General features: G+C 38.3%; 1 protein-coding gene across 1 annotated transcript; it reads left to right on the plus strand.

Annotated features, from left to right (window-relative positions):
* The first annotated feature begins 3,712 nt into the window (after nucleotides 1-3,712).
* On the plus strand, nucleotides 3,713-22,366 carry CEP95 (centrosomal protein 95). Its single transcript, XM_084298215.1, has 22 exons — nucleotides 3,713-3,806; nucleotides 5,128-5,256; nucleotides 6,231-6,338; nucleotides 7,322-7,435; nucleotides 8,162-8,270; nucleotides 8,718-8,827; nucleotides 9,781-9,915; nucleotides 10,758-10,972; nucleotides 11,408-11,477; nucleotides 12,146-12,192; nucleotides 13,446-13,567; nucleotides 13,870-13,999; nucleotides 14,187-14,301; nucleotides 15,163-15,338; nucleotides 15,603-15,695; nucleotides 16,610-16,760; nucleotides 18,221-18,381; nucleotides 19,181-19,255; nucleotides 19,760-19,912; nucleotides 21,068-21,214; nucleotides 21,308-21,379; nucleotides 21,453-22,366. The coding sequence occupies exons 1-22, from the start codon at nucleotides 3,785-3,787 to the stop codon at nucleotides 21,627-21,629; spliced, it is 2,631 nt and encodes an 876-aa protein (XP_084154341.1). The 5' UTR covers nucleotides 3,713-3,784; the 3' UTR covers nucleotides 21,630-22,366.
* Nucleotides 22,367-23,604: the final 1,238 nt, after the last annotated feature.

The raw sequence follows: 23,604 nt of genomic DNA on the forward strand, positions 1-23,604 counted from the left end.
CCTCGCCGCCCGGATGCCGGTTATATAGCGGCCGCCGCAAAGGCCGCCGGGAGCCGCCGCGTGACGCAGGCGCAGAACCCGCCCCTGCTGTTATGTAAGCGGCCCCGGCCGGCCGCAGTCCCCGCCCCCCTCTCATGTGGGCGTGGCCGCGGCCCGGCCGACTGACCGGCTTCGGCGCGGCCGGCCGGAAGTTCCCCTCCCCTCGGGGGCGTGGCCAGCGCTGCCGTCACCGCCCCGAGAAGCGCGCGAGGAGCTGCGCGTGCGCAGAGCCGCTGGGGGCGGCCTGAGGCGACGGGGGAGCTGAGGGGCAGCGCTCCGCCAGCGGCCTGTGCGGGTACACGCGGGGCGCTGCCTAAGTCATAAAAAGTCATAAACACACGCACTTGGAAACAGTAACTCCCTTCTGATCGCCCGATGACACAGGAAGGCGGTTCGAAGGTCACGAGGAGCGTGGCTACTGAGGCACTGAAGGACAAGGCTGCTTGGCGCGGGGGTAACGAGCAGAAAATACCTGAGGCGGCTGCGGTGCTGCTGCCCTGCCCTGCTTGGCTGGGGGCTCCGGTGCCTTGCCACCTGTGGGTTGGAGCACAAAAGGTGCAGCTCGAACCCCAACCCGAAGCAGCCATGTTGCCCGCCGCTGCTCCCAGCAGCGGCCAAGGCAAACAAACAGAACACAACGTCGGAAATGCTGTAACAGCCCTCCCGGGTGTATCCTCCCACCTGCTCGCAATCCATGCCTTAAGGCTCTTCTAAGACAAAAATCACTATCTTAACAGTTACATATGTTCCCTCCCGTTTTTGTTCTATTCATGCTAGCTTCTAACATACCATGACGACATACTTCAGAGTTTAATCATACACTACCTGGAAAATATTTCCTTTCGTTTTCGATATGTTGCCAGATAACAACAAGGGAATACAAAACAAAGTTATTAAACAGTGAATAATTAATTTCTATTTAATTATTTGTACAATTTCTGTACATTAATATCTTCTAAGTCACCTCATTTATAAGCCAAAACTGCAGTCTATTTCTTTTTCTCCTTTAAAAGCAATTCCACACTTATGATAAACCTTGCCACTTTAGTGACAAGAAGTGCACACAGTATGCAAGATCTGGGCCTCCATACAGACTTACATAGGAAGGCATACTGATGTTTTCAATCCAGCATGTATTATTTCCTAATGATTGTGTTTTTTTATTATTATTATTTTATTGTTGTTTTTTCTTAGATTAGTAGTAGGTATTTCCACAATCTCTTCCTCAAAAGTAACCCAGTGAATAGTAACAGCTGTTCCTTCTTCACATATACTACTTTTTATCCACTCTTCATCTGGCGTATTTTCACTTGGTCAGTAACATGAAAACTTTCAGACACTCCTCAGCCAGCTTCAACCGTTGATATATTGGGTAGTGTATTTAAAACATAAGGCCCTTATTAAACATCTTTACATCACTTCTAAGTGTATTGAACTTTGTTATGAAAATTGTCTATTTATTCATACAGTTTTTGCCTTTTAACTGCAGATCAACAAAGAGATTTAATTACTTTTTTAAAATCTTATCAGTTTATCTTTTTTCCTTATAAGACCTTGAATAAAGCATTTTGAAAGCTTTTTGGATATTCCCATATGTTACATATACAATCAGCTATATTAACTAGGTTCTGTCCTATATACCTAGTTATTGACTTTTGCAAAAAAAAACACATGATTTGTGAGATAAATGCTTTTGAGAAAGCTGAGTTTGCTTTTTCCCAGTTTAATATTATGGCTTATCTCCACAGGCAGGTAATTAGCGTCTAGAAGTTGTGTTTACTGCATTTTCAGCTTCCTTGGTATAAGGAGCATACATTTTAGCCTGAAGTTCACTACAGATTCCCCAGAATTAAACTTAAGCCAGTTATTTCTTCCCATTCCTTATTCTAAGATGAATTTATGAAACCGGTCACATGCTATTTGTAGCAGATAAGCAATTTGGAGGAATACGACCTGATCAATCTTTTTTTTGTTGTTGTTGTTAATTCAGCAGCACTTGGATTTCACTAGATTCCATAATATTGTCCCCTGTATATTTCTGATAGGGGATCCTCCTCCATTTTTTTTTTTTTTCCAACAGGAGTTAGTGATGTAAAGAAGCAAGCTATGGATTTATCTCCCAAAATATTCCTCTTAACTAACACTCTTCACCTACTGATCGTACAGACTTGCTCATTCTGATGAGTTTGAAAAAAGTTTTTGTAAGGGCTGTGAAAATTAATAGCAAATTATCAGATCTTCTCTATTAAATTTAGCTTAACACATCTTGATTTTTTTGTTTGTATATATATAACTGCTGTTACTGCGCTCTTTAACCTTGCTAAGTTTCTGAAGAATTGAAAAAAATAAACAAAAGCTCAGAGTCTCTGATGATTTCCGCCTCGCTTGCATGCATTTTAGCCTGCAAGTAACTCCTTTTAATTTCCTCTTTTAAAAGAAACTTCCTCATTTCTGTTCCACCCCTTCAAGTTAAACATCTTTGTTGATTCTTCTGTTCTTGCTTTGAGCAAACATACGCAAAGCAAATCAAAAGAACTTTACAAAGCTGTGTATGTATCAAACAGAAATCTATGCTTTAGTATTAATTTCAAAAGTACTGATGTGCATTTGCTTCCATGTGCAGAAGCTCTTTTGTTTTTATTAAAGTGATATGTGTATTTAATTATATACCTACAAATTATGTCCTCAGACTATTACAGCTGTCATTTTCTCTGTTTACTTGCTGCCAGTCATTTATTTCCACAGTCACAATTAGGTTCTCAGCTGCTTCTGTCATGCTCCAGGAGCTGAAGGATAAAAGGCACCATTATTTATATTTTTGCGTGACTTGATGCAACATGGAAGTTCCAGAATACCTAAGCAATGCCCTATACTGCTGCTTGGTAAGGATAGTTACATGCTTTCACCATTCAACACCTCCAAAAACCTGTACTCTAGCATTTAACAGCACACTAAGCTTCTCTAGACAAAACCTCATAGATTTTACTTTTAAGAGTTCTCCCCTTCACTTATGAACGTCACTGTTACCCTGCACTTCCCAGGCAAGCTTACACAGCCTACAGAATTACAACGAGCCTCCACCCACACAATAACCCCGTCAGTGTACAGCCACCATCACTGCCCACTCGCAAACAACCCCAGGCCAGGGCTACAAGTTTTTAGAAATCTCCTCTGCCCCACCTGACCTCCATGCTTTATTTTGAGAAAAAGAAAAGCAAATGCTCAAACAAAACAAAACAAACAAAAAAAGAGGGAGGGGGGTCAAACGAAAAACCCGTCCGGGTCCAGTGCAATGGGGGCAGAACACCTCCGACGAGGCCTCGCAGCGGGCCAGGCGCTGAGGCCGCGCCGCCATTTTATGGCCCAGGCCCCGAGCTCGGCCCAAGGAGGCTCGGGCGGCCGGGCCGGGCTGCGAGGCCTAGGCTGAGCTCGAGGGCCAGAAGCCGGCGCCTGACACGGGGCAGGCGCCACGACCACGGCCTGAGGAGAAGAAGAAGAACGGGGGGGGGGGGGGGGGTCACGGGGGTAGAAGGGGCCGCGCCCTGCGGCCTGGCTTCCAGCCCGGGCTCCCCCGGCTCTGTTTCCACAGCGACCGCGGCTCTGCCACAACACCGCCCCTACAGCCCCGTACACACAGGGCCCGGTAACGCCAGGCCCCGCCCGCCCGGTGAGCGCGGGGCCTGCCGGGAGGCGCCGTTTGAAGCGCGCAGCGGCCGTTGGAGGCGGGCGGCGCTGAGGGGCGGCCATGGGCAGCGCCGAGCGGGCAGGTAGGGGCGGCCGGGGGAGCCCCGCTCCCGCCCGCGGGCCCCTCCTGAGGGGGCCTCGCGGTGAGGTTGGCCTCACGGCTGAGGCACCACTAGGCCTTATAGCAGCGCCTTCCGTTCCATTCAGACGTCACGTCGCTTAAAGTTTTTTTTTTTTTTTTTTTCCTTGTGTCATGGGTTTTTAAGCATTTTTTAGCCTTCCCCCCACCTTTCTCTGGCGACAAGTTCAGACAGATAAAGCTGGAGGTGAACGGTAGCTGAGGCTTTCTAGGGCTTGCCCGGCTGATCTGGAGATGCTCCTCGAACCTCTCATTATTATTTTTTAAAAAGTTATTAAAATGTTACTGTAAAGTGATTTCCGGAACTATGTGAAGAGACAGAAAAGTTGTTCTTCTTGCCTCTATAAGAAAAACAGTACAAAGCAGTCTGTTGTAGTAACCCTGCACTTTCTTTTTTCTTCAAAAAATGTCTTACAACTTTTCTGGTAACTTGAAGTCCTTGACAGTACTTACTAAAAACACTGTATTGTTTGCAAAAGCAACAACTAGGGAAAAAATCTTAAGATATCATAGAGATAAACAGACAAGAAGACTTTTTCTCTTCCAAGGTGATATTTGAATTGGGTGGTGAGGAAAAAAATCTGTAGAGAAAGCATGTCCCTCAGAGCACTTTGAATTCAGTACTCAAAAGTTGTGGAAAAATCCAGCTCTATGTGCATCCATCTCTTACTGTGCTCACTGGAGTGAAGTAGCTCCATATTCTTGTAATCCTTAAACAGCGAGCTGATAAAAATGGTCCTTGAATTGAAACTTCCATGAAAAATACATACGTTCGTAGTGTTATCATAGCCTAAGGATGTGAGAAAAACTGGGTTTATAGGATGTGTGCTTTTTTTTTATAAGTGGATGTCATTTCTGATTCTTTATAAAGGAACATCCGTGCTTATTTTATCGTGTTGTACAAGGTTTGAAATTCCTAGTTACTCATCCAGATCAAAATTTGCTTTTCTTTATTTGGGAGGAAAAATGCCTGCCTAGTCTGTGGTACTTAATACATAAGTACCCTTTGGCTCTCTGCTCCAGCTGTGCTCCAGCTGTGTACTTGAAGCAGATAGTGGCGTGTGCCATCCCTCATGCTGTGTGTGGGTGGAGGAAATCGGGTGTGGGACAGAAAGCATAGCACTGGTTCAATACTTTGGGTGATCGAGGTAGTGTGATTGTGATCAACCATGTATGGTGGAGTCAAAACCACTTCTTTCACTGTAACCATGTATTTATTTATGTGTCTTTCAGTTCTGTTGTTAATCTGTTTTACTTCTTAATAGATTGGGTTGATGTTGCCAATGAACTTTTAAGGCGCTGTCACATAAACCAGAACATAAAGCATCTCTCGGAATGTGGTGCTGATGTGTTTGTTCGTCTTTATGAATCAATCTTGGGGGAAAAAGTACCAGGTGGGAACATTAATTTCTAAACATGCTTTTTCTTGTCTCTGCATGTTTTGTAATGAACAAATTCAAGTTTGCACAATGTATTTATTACATATATAGGGTTTTTAAAGTATTGTATCATTTCTAAGACAAACACATAAGACTCACTCTCTGAACAGATTTAAGTAACACTTTTTTTTTTTTACTGCTATTAACAGCAGCTGCAAGGGAAGCTCAGTAATACAGCTACAGTAGAATGTTTTCTAATGAAAATTATGCCTTAAAGCTAATACCTGTGAAGGGTGTGAATTGACTCATTTCTGTTAAAGCAGCATTACTATCAAATCCTGTTCTTATAAAATGCTTAGTACCTAGTCTGCTAAGAGAAACTGCAATTTAACTCTTATTTAGCCCACGTCCGTTTTACTACAGTGACAATTGTTCAGGAGTTATACATTTACATATTTGCTTGTTTTATGGTAAACTATTTTGTTTGGGGAGCATTAAGCATCTCCTTGCTGCAGGAGATTTAATAGCACTGACCTACATGCCAGCTGTTGGAGGTAGAAGTTCTGTTAATATAAGCCCAAAACTAAAAATAATTAATGTTGCTCCCAATTAAGTAGAATACAAGACCGTCCTGCTAGTTGCTGACAGAGAAGGAAAAGACCTTAAGGCAAACTGTAATTCAAATTTAATGCTGTTCACTAGATACGTGTGCTAGGAGTGAAGGAGAAAAACTATATAACTAGTCCCTATTTTTGAATTCAGTATCACAGCTGATAAAATCCTCACACCTTCCAGTGGATATTCCATGTTTGTGCTCAGTTTTTATTAAAGATTTCATACAACCATATGATTATTGGGCTTTTTCACCAAATACACAAGTAATTTTTACTTACAAGTTAGTATTTTAAAAGTAAAAATATTTTAGTAAAAATATAAGCAATAAACTATCTATTTATGTGGCCTAAAATGTATGCATTTGTTTTAAATAGATTTCATAGCTACTCCTAGAACTCAAGAGGATGATGCACATAATGTACAAGCAGTAATTGATTCTCTAGCACTGGACTACTTGCAGGTCAGCTTGTCGCATATCACTGGTGAGTACTCATTTTAATATTGACAAGCACTAGCTGAATGTTTGTTTTAATTGAACACTTTATAAGAACCATATGTTACAAAGCGTGCTATCGTACAGCAGGATCTTTTCACCTGCAGTGACTGTCATCAAAACACTGAATCCTTCCTGTGGACATCAGGTTATACACTTAGACAGAAAGTCAAGAATAAATATGAGTCCTCTTGTATAACACAGATTTGTAGGAAACATGAAAGTTAACAGTAATACTCACTTTGTCTGCTAAAGCACTACCTGAAGTTTTTACTGGCTCAATATTTTCACAGAATCATAGAATTTTACAGTTAAGCTTGGAAACTGAGCTTTAAAACCTGAGCCTTGAATTTCGAACTTGATATCAAATTCTAATATTTGATGTGTAAAAGATTTGGACCACATCGTGTCTATCCTTTACACACACAATCACTTCGAGTATTCATATGTATAGCCTTGAATAACATAGCCTGCAAAGAATGAAAACTGCTTGACATGCAGTACCTCTTTCTATCTTGGTAACTGTACAGTACCGTATAGCTGATATTTGTAATCCTTCTTGCCAGTTCATAGACGTGGTTGATGCTGTCGCTAATATGCCTAAGTGCATAGTAATAGCGTCCCTCTCTGAGAATATTCCTGTGTATTTTAGATATATATTTATGTGTGTGTGTGTGTGTATGTGCTATTATTATTTTTTGTGGAAGTAATTGTAGCATCAGTAAGCTTTTGATTAGTAGAACTGAAAATATGCAACTTTAGGATGCTTTTAAGATATATTAAGTTTATGCATGTAGCCATACACAAGTGACCAGCTTTTCTTTGAGCTGACACCTTCACAAGAATTTCCAGTCTTCAGAATTATTATTATTATTATTATTTTTTATTTTTTTTAAGAATTTCAAACTTATTTTTATTCTAATAATTAGTAGAAGTACTGATTATTAATGTGTGGCACTACCTTCTCTTAAGGTGAGAACATTGTGAAAGGAGAAAGGGAATCTATCAAAAACCTCCTTGAAATATTTGATGGCTTATTAGAGTATCTTACAGAAGAAGTCAGTGAATCCTCTTCTCAGAACGGAGGTGAGTGAATAGACAGATGTCCAAATTCAAGGTATCGTGTTCTGATAATACAGTATTATGGACAGCTGCTTACTTTTTTTTCTGTTTGTCTGCTATCAAGTCAGCTTGCCAAGGGCTTGAAGTTCTTGTGACCAGAGTTCTTCACAGTTCAGTACTCATGGACAGAATACAGCTCCCAGAGTAGATAAAAACCATTCCTTTGCTGTTCTCCTCAATAGCACCTACAGGGAATGATTACCACTGGAAAATGCAAGCTTTGTGAAGCCTTGTTTTGGGGTGCCCAAGATCAAAAAAAAAGTATTTCCAATGTAACAAAGATTTCTTTGGTGTTTTTGCCATCTTTATGACCATGGCAACGCAGAAGAGGAGAGAGACTGACACTGACCACAGGGGGGAGGGCTGGAATTTGGAGGCCAAACTGAGTAACTACATTCAGTGTTTTCTTGAGCAGTAATTATGAAAAAAAATATATTTTTTCCAAAAACTTGTTAAAAGGTGAGAATTGGAGAATGTAATCTTTCTGCTTCACTTGTGTGGTAGGGGTTCTGATTTTTCTAGTTATAAGTACAGGATTTAATTTTGAGGAAGAAGAAAGTTCATCATTTTAGATACCATCCTTATTATGTTTTATTACTCTTAAACTATTTTGATAATATTGGTAATAATATGTTAGTTTATGCATAGAATTAGTTTTCCTGAAAATTAATGCCTCTTTATTATTAACAGTTGAGATAAATGAGCCGCCCAATAACAAAATTCAAATCGTATCTCCAGAGCAGCTGGAAAGCAATGGTGGTCAATTTACGCTGCCTTCAAAACTTTCATCAGTTTCAGGGTAAGAATAACTTTGAACACTTGAAGTATTTATACAGTAATTGACTACTGTTTTTGTATATCTATAGAACAGCTAGTAGTTTTCAATACTATGCAAGTAGGAAATGTACTAATTACATCTTTCTGGTTAGGCAACAAGAGATGTCTAGAACTTTTTTGTCTATGAAGAATGCTGATGGCATTTTGTTTCCCTTAATCTTACTTTGCATGTGAAATGAGACTGGTTAAAACTGCGACAAAGGTTTGAAATGATCACATTTTAGTTAAACTGCATTAGATCTATCTTTATGACTTCTGCATTGGTTTGTTTTGTGGAAGCAGGCCTCTGATGTCCTGTGCTATAGAAGCTAACTGAAGTAGAGCTGGGACTCTTTTGCAGCTCCACCTTGTGGACTGAAGAGGCAAAGACTTTTAGAGTAAATATTTTACCACTTCATGTTCCTTTTAGTTCCAAGTCAGAACTTTTCATTCCGTCCCGTGATGTAGATGGATCAGAATCTACCAGTGAATTAATTAGACTTGGAGATACTGCTCATTCGTTCTCAGAGAGACGGGAAGGTGAGTTTGGGTAAATATATATTTAAAAAAAATAATCTATAGTAATATTTATAGGCTTTGCAGATAGTAAAACTGTTAGGCAGTTTAAATATGTCAATGAATCACAGTAAATAAGTAACAAAATCAAACGTCCCTTTCTTTTGAAACTTCCCTCAAATTTAAGTATTTATGCTTCTGATAAGTCATACTTATGCATATATAGAAATACACATTTAAAGAGCAATGCATAGCCTTTAAACAACTGTTATGTAGGCTTGAGGTACCAGCACTTTTCACCTTTTTATTTAATGTTATTCCAAACAAATACTATCTTAAATTCTTATTTTTCAAAAAATAAAAAATAAAAATCATACAGTAAGGAAAGTACCTACCTGCAGTTGATCTTGTTGAAGTTAGAATGTGGATTTCCTAGAGTAGGTATTTGAGACTTTTTCATGGCTGCTGAGCTACGTTACCTGAATAAAGGTTTTGTTGTTTGACTTCTAATTCAGTCTTCCCTACAAAGATTTTTTTTTTCCCAGAAGATTAAGAGATTTCTGAAGCTTTTAATTTGCAGTGTAAAGAGTATTATTTAAAATTGTAAAATGACAATTTTAAGTTCATTTTTAAAGGAGATGTTAGAAGTGTGGGTCACTTAGTAATATTATGGATGGCTCTTGAACAAATAATATGCACATCATTTAAATGGAGCCCATTCCTATTTCAGTGACATTCCTATTGGTGACTAATTTTTCCAAGTGGAAGCATAAAGAAATATTATGAATTAGTATTAGAGAATGAAGGTACAAGTAGACATTAAGTCAGACTTATTTTAATGCTTGCCATTTGGTCATAGTATGGATCGCTGAGGTCAAGTTACTAATTATACCTAGTAAGAAAGTTGTCTGTCTAAACATCTCATAACAAAATGCTTTATAGTTTTTAATTTGATCTTTTTCAAACACCATGTCTAGAATTCCAGTTTCCTGAATTGTTATCAGCAGAAGTGAGGAAGGATATAGAAGAACTAAAAAACTCAGAGGTTATTGCAACAGTATCTAGACAGTTCTCTCAAGCTGAAAAGGCCATTGTGAAGGAAAAAGAAGATGGTAAGTACCCAGTCTCCACATCTAACCTACCTGATTCTGACTAAGGGAACATGGAGAAGAGCTTTACTCATGGCTAGAAGCACTCTAGCTATATTTTTAAAAATAAATAAATAAATAAAGTTCTTCAGAAACATTATGCTTTATATTTTATTGTCCCAGAGGCTGAAGTTCACATAGTCTAGGGTATTTCTGCTTAGCTAGGTATCAGCTCAGCTTCAGCTCTTTTTTTTTTTTTTTCCTCCCCTTTTTGTGGTTCAATTTGTGAAATACAGAAAGTAAAAAGTTCTCTTGGAAGATTCTAGCATCCAAAATCATGTTCTACAGGGGGATTTCATGCTGTTCTTAAGGACAGTGATGAATAGGTTATCTTGGGTGAATCATTCTGACAGATGGCAGCCATCTTCAGTTGTCCCTGGCCTCTAATGAGTATGGCTCTGTCAATGCTCAGAATTCCTGCAAGTTGTTAGGAATTCCCCAGCATGTGTCTCAAATGACCATCTTTTTGGGGAAAATAACACCCAATCAGAAGGTATTTACCAGGTAGGCATATAGCTACATTCTGAGAACAATATGTTCTACAGTCATGGAAAAACATGATGCTCTTTGTGAAGTGGTAAAACAAGGAGGGCCTGCAGTATGCAACTTTGTAAACAGAGGAAAAAAAAAAAAGTACCATAGAAAGGCATAAAAATCTTACAGTGCTATTCTGTATAATCCAACAAAGATTGTAGTTACCATTAGATACTTAAACATCCATCTAATATATGTAGAATATATTAAAAATAACATTCTGCTTTAATAGATTAGATAATGCTTCAAGTTCTTTATATTTGTCTCTTAAGGATCAACGGAGTTTGTTCATACTGATGAACTTCAAAAAGACGGTTTGAGTTCCAGTGCTAAGAAACTTGGGGAGCCTATACGCCAGGCTATTCCCTTGCTACCACCGTTTCAGCCTGCTGAAGCCAGATCTCATGATCCTGTGGAGAGACGTTATCAGAGCTCAGACAGCCAGTCAGCAGCTTTGGTTAACTGTCAAGAACTGGAAACTCCTACTGTAAGTAGAAACCCATCCTTTGATTTTTATTAATTAATACTGCTTTCCTTTTAAAACTGTCTAGTATATTTGCAGAATGAGAATAATTGGTACCTGAAAAACATTTCTGAATGTATCTAAAAATGGGTTTTAAATTAATTCGTCACTGAGTGGTCCAGACAGGAAGTTAATTTGAGTGTGGGGGTGTTTATGTTGTATGCATGGAGATACATATATATGCACCTCCATAATCATACATGGAGTTATAAGTGTATGTCCAAAATCAATGTAACTGCACAGTTAACAGTGAGGTAAGCAATAAAATGATAGTTGCATTTTCTGTATGGCTACCAATAAAATGAGCATTGCTTGCCATACTCAGACAAATCTAATGTGCAGCTTTCCTGTCAAAACTTTCCTGTAAATTCATATAAACCAGGTCAATTTTTCTTTCAGCTTGAAACATCACTTACACAAAAAACTGAAGATGTTTGTAGTAGTCTTCCTCTATCAAGGAAAATCCCTGGTGAGAGAGAATTTTGCTTCCCATAGAACAACTCTGTTTTGTCAAACGTTGCTTTTAATTTTATTGGCACTATGAGAAACATGGTTTTGAAACTACTAGTGCATCTTTTTTAAATTCAGCCACAAGTTCATATTTCTATCTCTGTTTTATATAGAGAGAAAAAAATAGATTACTTTCAAACTGTTCATTCTGCTCAAGAAAAATAACTTGTTCCCAGTACAACTTCTTTCTTAGTTAATCCAATTAGATGTGCCTATGCTACAGAATTTGCTTCCAGCAGATAACTCCTACAGCTGAGCTTACTCTGAGCAGAGGAACATGATCCAAATATAAGCCATTTTCAGCTTGAAGAAAAAGTTCTAAACTGCTATTGTATAAAAGATTTAGAAACTGGTTTTCAGTGCTTATTTGCTCTGTTGTCTGGGAGACACCAGATGCCTCTTTAGTTTCCATAGCATTCCCATGGCACTGAAAATCCAGAAATTGAGAAATTACTGAAACGAAAGTCACAACTCTGTAAACACAGTTGCCTTGTTCATTATGTTCTCTTGGACTGATTTGGTTCAACAAGCTATGGATTACATCTTTTTTGTAGTTGTTTTACACATTAGTAGGCACAGTGTGGTCTACGCTATCAACTAACACTTACCTGTCATATGTTTCTGCAGCAGGAGACAAGATGGTCTCAAGTGGTGCTGAAAACAACATGGCAAAGGTAAATGTTGCATCTTTACCATCTTTGTGGAAGTTCAGTCAATGCATTTGGAATCACACAGTTCTTTTGTTATTTTGTGGCACTTCAGAGCTTTCTTCAAACCTGCTTTTGGGCTTCTCGCTTCATTATACAATTAGTAATGCAATGTTGTTATACTGCGACCACATAGTTTTAAGTCACATCAATTCTTTCAGGAGTTGTTTGCTCCAAGAGGTATAATTGCCAGTACCTATTGTGTTTCAATTCATAAGAAACAGCTACTAGTTATCTTGTTTTTATTCAGAGACATATAAAACACAAGAGGACATTTCCTTTCTCTGAAGCGTATCAGTATTCTAAATTAGTAAGAATTTTTGTTTTCTGGGGTTATTCAGATGCCAGTAAAATTTAGATTTTGACCCCTTTCTTAAGCTCACTGAGCTGCCTGTTTGGATACTTTTTATTTCCTTGTATTGTCCCCTGCTTTTCAAAAACCGAATGATGCAAAACCTACAAACTCATCAGCAGATGCCATTCTGTGCTTGTAGAAGCATGTCTGTGTAGGAAGTTGCCTGCTCTGGAAATTTTTTTTTTTTTTTGCCTTCTGCAGCCACAAGAGGTACTCGCACACTTCATTTGTTCCAAAGGCTGTTTTCAACAGTCTTTACTTTTGCATTGTCTGCTTAAAACATTGTCTTTAAAATTATTTTTCCATTGGTGCATTTCCATTGGTACAAGTGTATGTGTGCTAACCCTGAACATTCCAGTTTGAACAGATCAATTACCATGCAATACCGAACTGTTGTAATTAAATGGCATAAGGGCATAAGTACATAACTGATTTCTTTTGGTATGTTTGCAGCTTAGACCATACTCGGGGAAGTTCAGCTTACTTGCATTACTTAGCATTAGTTCCAAGCTAGTGAGGTAGTATACAGGGGTCCTGATATCTAGACTTCATTCTTCTGACAAGGTGGTTTAGCTCCAGATGATTCTTAAACTAATCTATATTTTTGCTAGCTTATTTCTTTAAACATCTAATTTTCTAAAACACAGTATCTTCAGTCAGGGGTCACGGACATGTAACTACTTCATTTATATTTATATATAGCATATATAAAATGCATATGCATATATATATATTATGTGATTATATGATTTGAGATGGTTCTTTTATAAAAACTGTTGTAGGGTCTCCCTACCACCATGATCTATGGTATTTTTGAGCATTATTGTGGAAACCTTAATAAAATCTTAAATAATCATTTTTCTAGGTTCCTTGGGTATATGGGACTTCTACATCTGCTTCCCCCTTAGATCAAAAATTCTCACTACATACTGAGCAAGTAGCACAAACTCCAAGACCTCAATCAAGGCATCTGCCTAGAAAGAAAAGGCAAGTTCAGTTTTCCTTTTACTGATCCAAGCAAGCACTTTCCTATACAACGCCCACCACTTTTTTTTTTTTTTTTAATGCAGTCTCTTCCTTGGCTGCACGACAGTGAAAGGTTAATTTTAACAAATATCCTTCCTACTTCTGTCACATACACATTTTCTTAAATACAGTTATTTACACAACCAGATTTTACTTAATCCTATAAAAATGTGCTCATACAAAAAGTGAACTGGAATTGTATGAGGTAATGCTTATCTATAAGTTTTTAGAATAGAAATGAAATCTCTGTTTTGTTTTAGCAGATATGAAAATTCTACCACAGATTCACTTGAAGAGTCTCTTTCCCCCAGAACAACAAAAGAAAATCTATCTAACCAAGAGCTTCATCAAGTATCAGAAAAACTTTCTCGCAGGTTAAATGAACTAGATTTAGTAAGTGAAATCTTTGTTGTATCCAAGCAAACTGTCCTTAGAAGTAACAGCTGGAAACAAGAATATACATTTAATATTAATGAAAAGAAAATCTTCAGTTAACACCTGACTTGACAGTTCTAAATTTTGAATGAACTATTGAACCTGAGTCCTGCCACACCCTCTTACCCCCAAATCTATCCAACAGATGTTAAAGAGAGCTTTGGGTGGGCATGCCAGAGAAGAGGAGTTGACAGACGAAGACAACCTGTCTCAGCACAGTGACAGTGTCATGGATTATTGCAGAAGGAAAACTAAGCAAGGTAATGTCTCTTATGATGCTTAAGTATTAGGATGGAAAGGAACATCAAAAAAAAACAAAACACCACAAATCCTTCTCGTCAAAGCCGATGCATTGAACTACACCTAGTTTCACTAAGTTTTGTATTGTGCTCTTTGACTTGTATTTTCTGTTTTAGATCCAAATCTGAGCAACAGTAATAGAATTACAATTAAGTTCCCATTTAATGGTTTAAGTAGCTATGGTAAAACTCCACAGAAATACAAGGCAAATACAGCTGCAGTGAAAAGCGTACAGGAAGTGGGGCAAGAGACAGAACACACAAGTGCATTTGACAGAACTGTGACTTTAAAGTGAGGGCTTGTTCACAATACTGTGCTTTCTTTGGTACTGAACACAACATACACATCTAGTTATCTTACACCAGGCAGTGTGTGTGTTGGTAGCAATACAGTTATATAACTACCCTTATAGGTACAGGAGATTAAGAAAAAAAAAACTATCACATAACTTGATCTAATCCACATGTACAACATCATGTTGCAAGATGAAGCTGTTTATGACCCTTGTCAGTCTCTGACCTTGAGTTACTTTCAAATGTTTTTGCTGCTTTATCCTTTCCTATCTTGAATATCTCCTGGCACTTCTGCTATTATACACGCCCCAACACATGTGATTCAGGGCAGGGATAATCCTAAAGGCAAAGGCTTTAGATTTTTATGATTTAATTTGTGCTAAACACTTGAACTTTTCTGCTGTGGAAAGATTTTTGGTGTGTGTGCCTTTTTTAAAAAACAAACCCCCAAGCTTTATTTTTCCTTACACATGGCTGGAGGCTTTTTCATTTCAAGTTAAATAGTTGATGCAACAACTCTCCTTACAGACACACCACATGCGAAGTACCCAGTCAGGCCACGATCCCTGTCTCCGTCCTCACCCTCATCTCAGCGTCAACTTTTTTCTGAGTTAGATGTACTTCACAGTAATGGAAAAGGGCAAATGAGGAAAATACGTAACCAACTGCAAAAAGAAAAGGATGAAAGAACACAAGAAGCAAAGGTAACTTCAGGGTTAGACCTATCGACTATTCTTACCAGTAGTTATACTAAAAGTATTAAAACTGAATGTCCTTACCGCAGACACTTGGGATTTTGTACTGCTGTATTGGTAGACTGCTAAGAAGAGATGTAGACCCCAAATCTTGCCGCAAAAAGAAAAAAAATAAGCGGAAGAATCAACTTTGACCCATACACTGAGAAGTTAATGACGTAGTCATATGGATTGGTCATTTGCTTTGCAAATCCTCTTATTTTTGCTTTCTAGGTGGTTGCTAAAGCTTATGAAGATGAACTCAGAATTTATGAAGCTAGGGAGAGGCTTAGAATTTCCAAACTCAGAGAAGAAGTCAAGGAAATGGTATGTAATGCACTGTGGTGCTCGTTATCTTAAAATTTGTCTAAATGCTCCATCTAGACACTGTGCATGGCATGAATACAGAAACATCTTGACTCTAGTGTCAGTTACTGTGCTGTATGCTGTTCAAATAGTGAGCAGAGGGACATCTTTTCAAGTTTCAACATGTGTAGGTATTATTCTTAGGGGTAACTTAACCACCGTACTTTTTACATGAAGTGATAACTTCAAGAGACTGATTTAAAGAACTGAAGCAAAGTAAGAAGATAGTTCAGGCTAGTCTATGGAAACTTCTCGTGATGATTTGAAAAGTAGTGTTAGTGCTAGTGATCATTCCAAGAAAACGTTTGAGTAGTGAGATATTGCAGGCCTTCTCAGATAGGTACTTCGTCATACCTGCCCCCAATCCCCTTAAGAGCTAGGTTGATCTGGTTGGATCCCCCATACATTACAGGTAATTACGGCAAAATATTGTCATAATCTTTTTCCAGCTACTGTAAAAATCATTTTTTTTTGTGCAAGGATGATTCTCTGCTGCTATGAATCTGGCAAAGGGGGGTCTTGCTACTTACTTGCATACTACTGGAACAGCAAGGAACTTAAGCTGGTAAGCTGTGTCATCCTCATGTGGGATGCACTGGCCATTTTCACAGCCTTTGCAGAAGTGATCCATAGGCTGCTGCGGTAATGCTAAGTGCTGCAGAAGAACTGAGGTTATGCAATAGTGAGATTTAACCTTTATTTGAACCCTGGCCTGCATTTGGTAAATTCTCGACTTCTGGAGAATCCAATTCAGTATGTCCAATTTCTCATTCTACAGTTTCAAAGCCATTTAAGTTCTGATATCCAAACTATGTGATCTATCAGTCTTTCCCTTCTCATACCTGTTCTCCATCTGTTTTACATCTGCTCCTAAGGAACAAGAATACAAAGAAAACATCTTTAAAGAACCTCCAAAAATGCCTCAGCCAGTGAAAGTTTATTCTAGAAAAACCACACCTCGGAATCCCAGATACAGCCAGTGGATTCCAAAACGAGGGACTGTGAAGCCAAAGAAAGCAGCTCCAAGTAAGAAATGCAAAACTATACTTGGTGGAAAACTGGCATCCTTTGAAAGCATTAGTTGAACTCCAAGAATAAAGGCATTGGTCCAACATATACCAGTCAGCTGTAGCATTTTCCCCTTCTTATGACCTCCATATGTCTGGATTTTTGTTAGGGAAGATAATGCTTTAAGTAAATGTAAACCACCCATGCACAATTCAAAACTGTGACCCATTTGCTACCTCCTTAAAATCCCCTGGATTACTTTCAATGCTTGTTTCCATTACTGCTACTCCTGTACTTGCTCCACTATACTCTGAGCTCAGTCTTTTTTTTTTTTTTTCCCCTTTTCCTTTTTTTTCCTGAACATGTATTAAATTTAAATTTGGGCCTGTAGCTTGAGTGGGCTGGTGCTGAGCCATGTGCAGGTAATAGAGCAGAATGTTTGGTAGGAAAAGACCCTACTGTTGTAGCAGTAACACTGCCACTGGTTTTGCTGAGCAAGTGATGTTCCAAGAACAGCCAACACAAATCACAGGCTCAGTCTGTCAAACAGCATTATGCATGCTTATATATAAGGTCACGGTATAATCTCCAGTGTACCCAAATGTTGCTCAGGTATACTGTTTTTTTTCTTTTTGAGTGTTTAAGAGGCATGTACTTGATTAATACCCAGTTGTTTCATTTCCCCATAACTTTTTCCTGCCACGAAGATCAAAGAAGTAATGAATGCACTGGTTGCAAAACAGTTTGGAGAATGACCTTTTACTCAGGCATATAATGATAGGACTAAGGGAAGTGGTTTTAAACTAAAAGAGAGGAGATTTAGATTAGATGTTAAGAAGAAATTCTTCACTCAGAGGGTGGTGAGACACTGGAATAGGCTGCCCAGAGAACTTACGGAAGCCCTATCTCTGGAGGTGTTCAAAAACAGGTTGGATGAGGCCCTGGGCAACCTGATCTAGTAGGTAGCATCCCTGCCTGTGGCAGGGGGGCTTGGAAAGAGATGCTTTTCAAGGTCCCTTCCAACCCAAGCCGTCCTGTGATGATTCGGTTTGTTTTCCACCTATTTATTTGATCTGGCTCTCTCACTGCTACTGCTATATTAGCATTAAGTTGCTGCAGCCAGTGAGAGATGGAAAGAAAGTAATTGCTAATTAGTGATCATCTGAACCATTTGAAAAAAGAAAAGGGTACCTGTCTAAATCAGATTAAACATGGTAAGAGGGAGAGAAATCAAGCCTGAGCTATAAAAGCAATTCTTCACCAGAAAAAAAAAAAGCCACTTACTTTCTCAGCTGCTGTTCTGACAGAGTGATGCTATGTCCTCCTGGGTTTAAGTTGACATCATAGTAACAGCATGGTAGTTGCATACAGTGTTCAATTTGAAATATTTTGTAACTTAGGCTGACACCGTCTGGAAGACTTTACCACTAAATGTATTCTCCAGGAATTTATTGTTTACATCTGTCTTTACCTTGTAGTGGAAGTAAGAGATGATGACCTCCTGCTTCAGCTACTGGAAGAGTTTCCCCACCTGCATATTTCCAACCACATGATGAATAAAATGTGGCGTCAGCAGCTTGCACAGACTGAACAACTTAAGGCAGCTTCTGGCAGAGCTAAGCTAAAACTCCAAAATGAGGTGAGCATTCTTATTCTTACCTTTTAAGTGTTAGCAAGGACAGAACTTCTCACAGAACAGTAGTATTCATCAGTTTGTATTTCATAATAAATGATATATGCTCTCTATATGCAGCATAGCTAGGGTACACACACATCCAAAGCACAATGTGAAAGGATGTATATCTGAGCTTTGAGATACAGAACGTGGATACTGCTTCTTTAGACTTGCATTTCTATTACAAATATGATATGAGCTAGGTGCATTTTAAAGTACTGTTATCAATGCCATCAGTAATGTAGACAAACTCTGCCTTGAAATCTGAGCAAGCTCAATTAACTGCGTACAGTGTCTAAGTAAAACTGCTTTTACTACTGTAACCACAGGTTTTACAAAATCTCTGCTAAATATTTCTTAGACCTATTTTCTGACAAGACATCATATGCAACTACAGTGAATAAAGTTAAGCCAAATAATACTCATTTAGTCTTAGAAGCAGTTGTTCAAGAAATATCTTCTTCCTAAGATGAGGAGGTTGGTTGAATAGGAGATGTACACACGTAGACAATTGGGCTCAATTTTTTTTTTTTTTTTTTTTTTTAAAAGTCTGTAGTTTTAAGTACAAATTCTCAACAGTCTTGTAGCTTAAAAGGTATCCACAACATTAGTTGTTTACCTTATGGCTGGTAACTCTCAATATAAATAGCATAGCAGAGGGGCAATATTTATCTTAAAACTCCTACGCACAAATGTCTGTTCTTCAGAATGATGGAAGTAACTGGTTGGTTTTGTTTGTTTGTTTTTTAAAAAAACACTCCAGGTTCAACAAGCCCTGAGGAAGCATGAGCTTCTTGTTGCAATTATTAAAAAAGATCAAGACCATAACAAGAGACTGGTATGTTCTTTGAATGGTATTTATTACGTAATTTGGAAACTCGCATGTTGAGCTAGCTAGAATGCATACTCCCTGGTCCATGAAAGTGGTTTCTTATTTTATAACTTTGTCTCTTGGGTAGCTGTGGTCTCAAATGCCACAATCTGCTGCTTGCTGTGTGGTCACTGAGGTCATGCGAATGGAATACTATTATTACATTGCGCTGTTGCCTTACAAGTATAAAATTCTGAGAACATGCAAGGAGGAAGAATTTCAGGCTCCTGGTATTGTTAAAAACACCAGCAACCACTGCAGCGTTGGCTGCTTAACTATATAGTACTGTTCATGGCAGCAGTTTGCTAAATCAGTGTTAATTACACTGCATTTATAGTTTAAAACTTTAAAATTGGGGTAGGGAGACAGTCCTTCAAAAGGGACCCAACTTATTAGAAATGATTAACAAAGCTTTGCTTGCAGAAAATCTATTAAAAGCTTGGTGGTCTTACCTCTATTTTCTCCACTTAGCAAGAATTTAAGCAACGTATCTGCCGACAGAAATGGGCTCAGAATAAGGTGAAAGAAAAACGCCAGCAAATTGTTAGAGCCAGGAAATACTATGAAGATTACCGGGTCCAGTTGCGTGCCAAGATGATGCGGGCTAGGACACGGGAAGAAAGAGTAAGTACAAGATGTCTGTCTTGCTTTTCAAGTGTGGAATTCTTCTCTATTGGTTGGACCCTGGTGCTGAGAACTGGCGTTATTGTAGTTGAGGTAATGGTACAAGTAGACAGAGAGCAAGTTAAGTGAACAGAATTTAGGAGCCTGGATTAAGTGGTTAGGTAGTCAAAGCCACAGCTGAAAAGGTTCCTTCTTTGGAAACACTGATACAGTTTAAGGCAGGCCACTGTAATACAAGAAAGGATGGTTGGTGGGGTTAAGCAAAGGAGAAAAATGGTCAGTACCCGTATGGAAAAACAGGGCTGGTAACATGACAAATTGGGGAAATGAAGTTTCATGAAACAGTACAATTAAGAAGTTCCTATAGCTACTCCCCAAAGAAAATATCCTAAATCTTCAGTTAAGGAAACTGATCAAAAACCACTCACTCATGTTTGTTAGACAAAGTGGACTTCTTGACAGATGATCTCTATTCAGGGCTGCACATCAGAGAGCTAAAGTAAGCAAACGGTATATTTTACAGGAGTAAATGCACAATTCTCACATTTTAAATTCTATAAGTTTAGTGCATAATCCATTTTTAGCAATCTGAGACCTGTGCCTCTCAAGCTCTGCAGTAGTGCAGCTGCTAAGTATTCTTTTGTATGAATGGAAAGCTTGAGTACAGGCTGGATTTCCTGTTACGGGAAATCTGGACGAAGGTCCCAAAGTTAGACAACAGAATACAGGGTGGGCTGTATTCACAGTGCACATTCAGAGTTGGGCTTATATTGTCATATCTTGTGAAGTACTTTTAGAACTCAATAAATATTTGCTGTTCAAGTCACTTTCTTATTAATCTAACTGAACAGATGAAAAATTTACTTTTATCTAAAAATTCCAGCTAAGTTAATACTACCAGTACAACTCAGCTTGTCTGTGCCACCAGTACAAGATACTTACTATACTTATCCACAGGCAATGACCCTATCTTGTGATCGTTCTTTCATCATGAGATAAAGCAGCTGAAAATGTTAATATATACTTAAAAGCATCTTATTCAAATTAAATTGGTTGATCTAAGCCTTATATTCAGAAAAGCTTAGTGCTTCCAAAAACAACCAAGCTTTTGTAAGTTTCTGGGAAAATTTTGTTTGCTTTTTTAATTGTTGGCAGATATTTAAAAACTTATTTGAAGAAGGCTTAGAAATTCAGAAGCAAAGACTAAAGGACCTCAGAGCATATGCTCAAGAGATGCGTGCTGAGCAAAGAAGAGAGCATCAAAATGAGTTAGAGTCCATGGAAAACTATTACAAAGATCAGGTAAGTTTAATCAGCAAAGATAGCCAGTTAGTATTTTAAATACTAAAAGCCGTTCCTTTAATTGGTTCAACTCAAACATTCTTTATGCTTAAGTTTTCCATGCTAGCAGAAGCTTTATCTCAAGAACGCCAAGAAATCCAAACCAGAGAGAAAGCACAAGCACAAGTAAGGATTTCAATTTTATAGTTACTTTCTTTCTTTCTTTCTGTGATATGGTTAATACTTGTATTTTCTTCAGATGCTGCAGAAAACAAAAAGAGAATTGAGATCAAGGATGGAAAAGGAAATACAACAACTGCAAACTGCAATAATGCAAAATGATGATGACACCTTTTTTCAAGAACTAGAAGCAGACAGACTGAAATCTCGACTTCAGATGGCTTCCTTTCAATATAGCAAAAGCAATTTCTCATAAAGCATGGTAAATATCACTGCAGCTGTCTGGCTAAGCTGGTGGGAATCTTTAAGAACTGCTGTAACAAGAAGATGGTGTATAGCTGTTGTTCTCTAAGACCAGATCTGTCATCTTGACGGGTCGGAGGGGTAGTTGCTGGTGTCTGGAACTTTGAGCACTTTTATGATCATCAATAAAGTTTTAAAGTACTTTCTATCTTCTTAGAAAGGCTGAGATAATGTTGAACTCAACACAGAAGTAGGATGAAGTCATCCTAGGATGGCTTCATCACAGGATGAAGGCCACGTGTTTTAGTGAAGCTGTCTCTGAAACAGTTGATGCTAACCTTCCTATATTCTTATGCTTATCCTACTGCTGGAATTAAAAAGCCATACTAACAGTATTGATCAGAAGTAACTGGGTTAGAAAGCTGACAAAAAAGACAAGTAGATCTCGAAAACAATATCAACACTTCACATTTCCTTTGGAAAGATGAGATAGAGAATGCTGCCATAAACCTGACAAACATCAGTAATTTTAATATATTACTCAAGGGAAGGCTACCTATATTACAGAATACTGTTTGCAATGAAGACCATATTTTATAATTGCTGTTATTTATAGCAAACCGTATAAAAGACTATTATGTAAACTATAAATATATTGGAAAAAACATTGCTTGAAATAGGAAACAATGGAAATTCTTATGAAGCAGTGATATACAAACTTCCGCAAGAACCAAATCCTTTGAGGGACCTGTGGATGGCAGTCTTAAATGGTATGTCCCCCCTTGAGTGTAATTATGTACATATTTTTAAGTCTCTGCAATTTTTTTCTTACAGTAACTGCTGGGAGAGGGCTACATGTTAGGTCACCTGTATTTGCTGTGCTGCCTTTTAAGGCCTTTTTGTAGGTGTTTTGATCACTGGATTTCACACCAGGGTTTCAAAACTACAAAAACCAAGGCACAAACAAGCAACATTTTGCTTCACTTGGTCTACTTCAAAAGGTGAGCATGGTAACCCTACATACAAATAGACAACTACTAACAACAATCATTTTGTTGTCTTAAAAGCTGATTGTTTGGACTAAAGCAATGTGTACTTACATTATTTTTCTCAAAAATACCCTATGATTTTGTTTAGGTGGAGGCAGAGTAATTCTAGTTCTGTCAGCCATAAGATGTTAGAGCCAGTAGCAATTTAAAATTCCAGCATTCAGCTTTTACCTTACTTCATGGTTATAAGGTCTGTTTTTAACATTGTCACTGTAACTATCTTCACAGACTCATCACTTACTTCTGCTCTAATACATTTAGTAGAAAATTCAGGTTTCAGCAGCTATACCCTATGAGATGGAAACATATGCAGGTGAATGCTTAAACTGAGAAGTAATTGCATAAAGACAAACTGCTAATTAGGAAAGCTGATTACTGATATATTCTCCTCTGCTTGAGGCAATTGGAATTTTATAATAGTCTCAGTATCGAGGCTGACCTAAAGAGTAGTTCAGCTCTAGTACAGGAGTTCTTGCTCGTAATTGCCTAGTGCAAAAAGTGATATAAACATAATGGAATGGCATTTTATAGTCAGAACCTGCCATGAGATGGTGTCTCTTACGGAACTGACAACAGAGTGAAGTCTCATGCTTGGAGGGAAAAAAAATCTGCCAGGAAAAAAAGACAACTGGACATGTTTCCTTTACAGATTAAACAAAACAGCTGGTAGTTTAAGCATGATATACTTCACGTAAAAAAACACACCCTGACTTTAACAACCATTTGCAAGGAGTTACTAAAAACTAGGTTAATTTCAAGTCTCTCTCTATTTAAGGGACAATATTTACCAGCTAGGTTAAATTTTAACAAGTATTTACAAGTTGTATCCTTTTCTTCCCATAAGGAAGGTGGTTTAGCTTTTGCTGACTTTTTGGAGGAGACATCCATTCACTAACACTGAGATGAAGTCCTTTCCAAGAAACACACATACCATTAACA

The sequence above is a fragment of the Netta rufina genome (assembly GCF_964035555.1).
Source record: "Netta rufina genome assembly, chromosome: 19".
NCBI classification, from domain to species: Eukaryota; Metazoa; Chordata; class Aves; order Anseriformes; family Anatidae; genus Netta; species Netta rufina.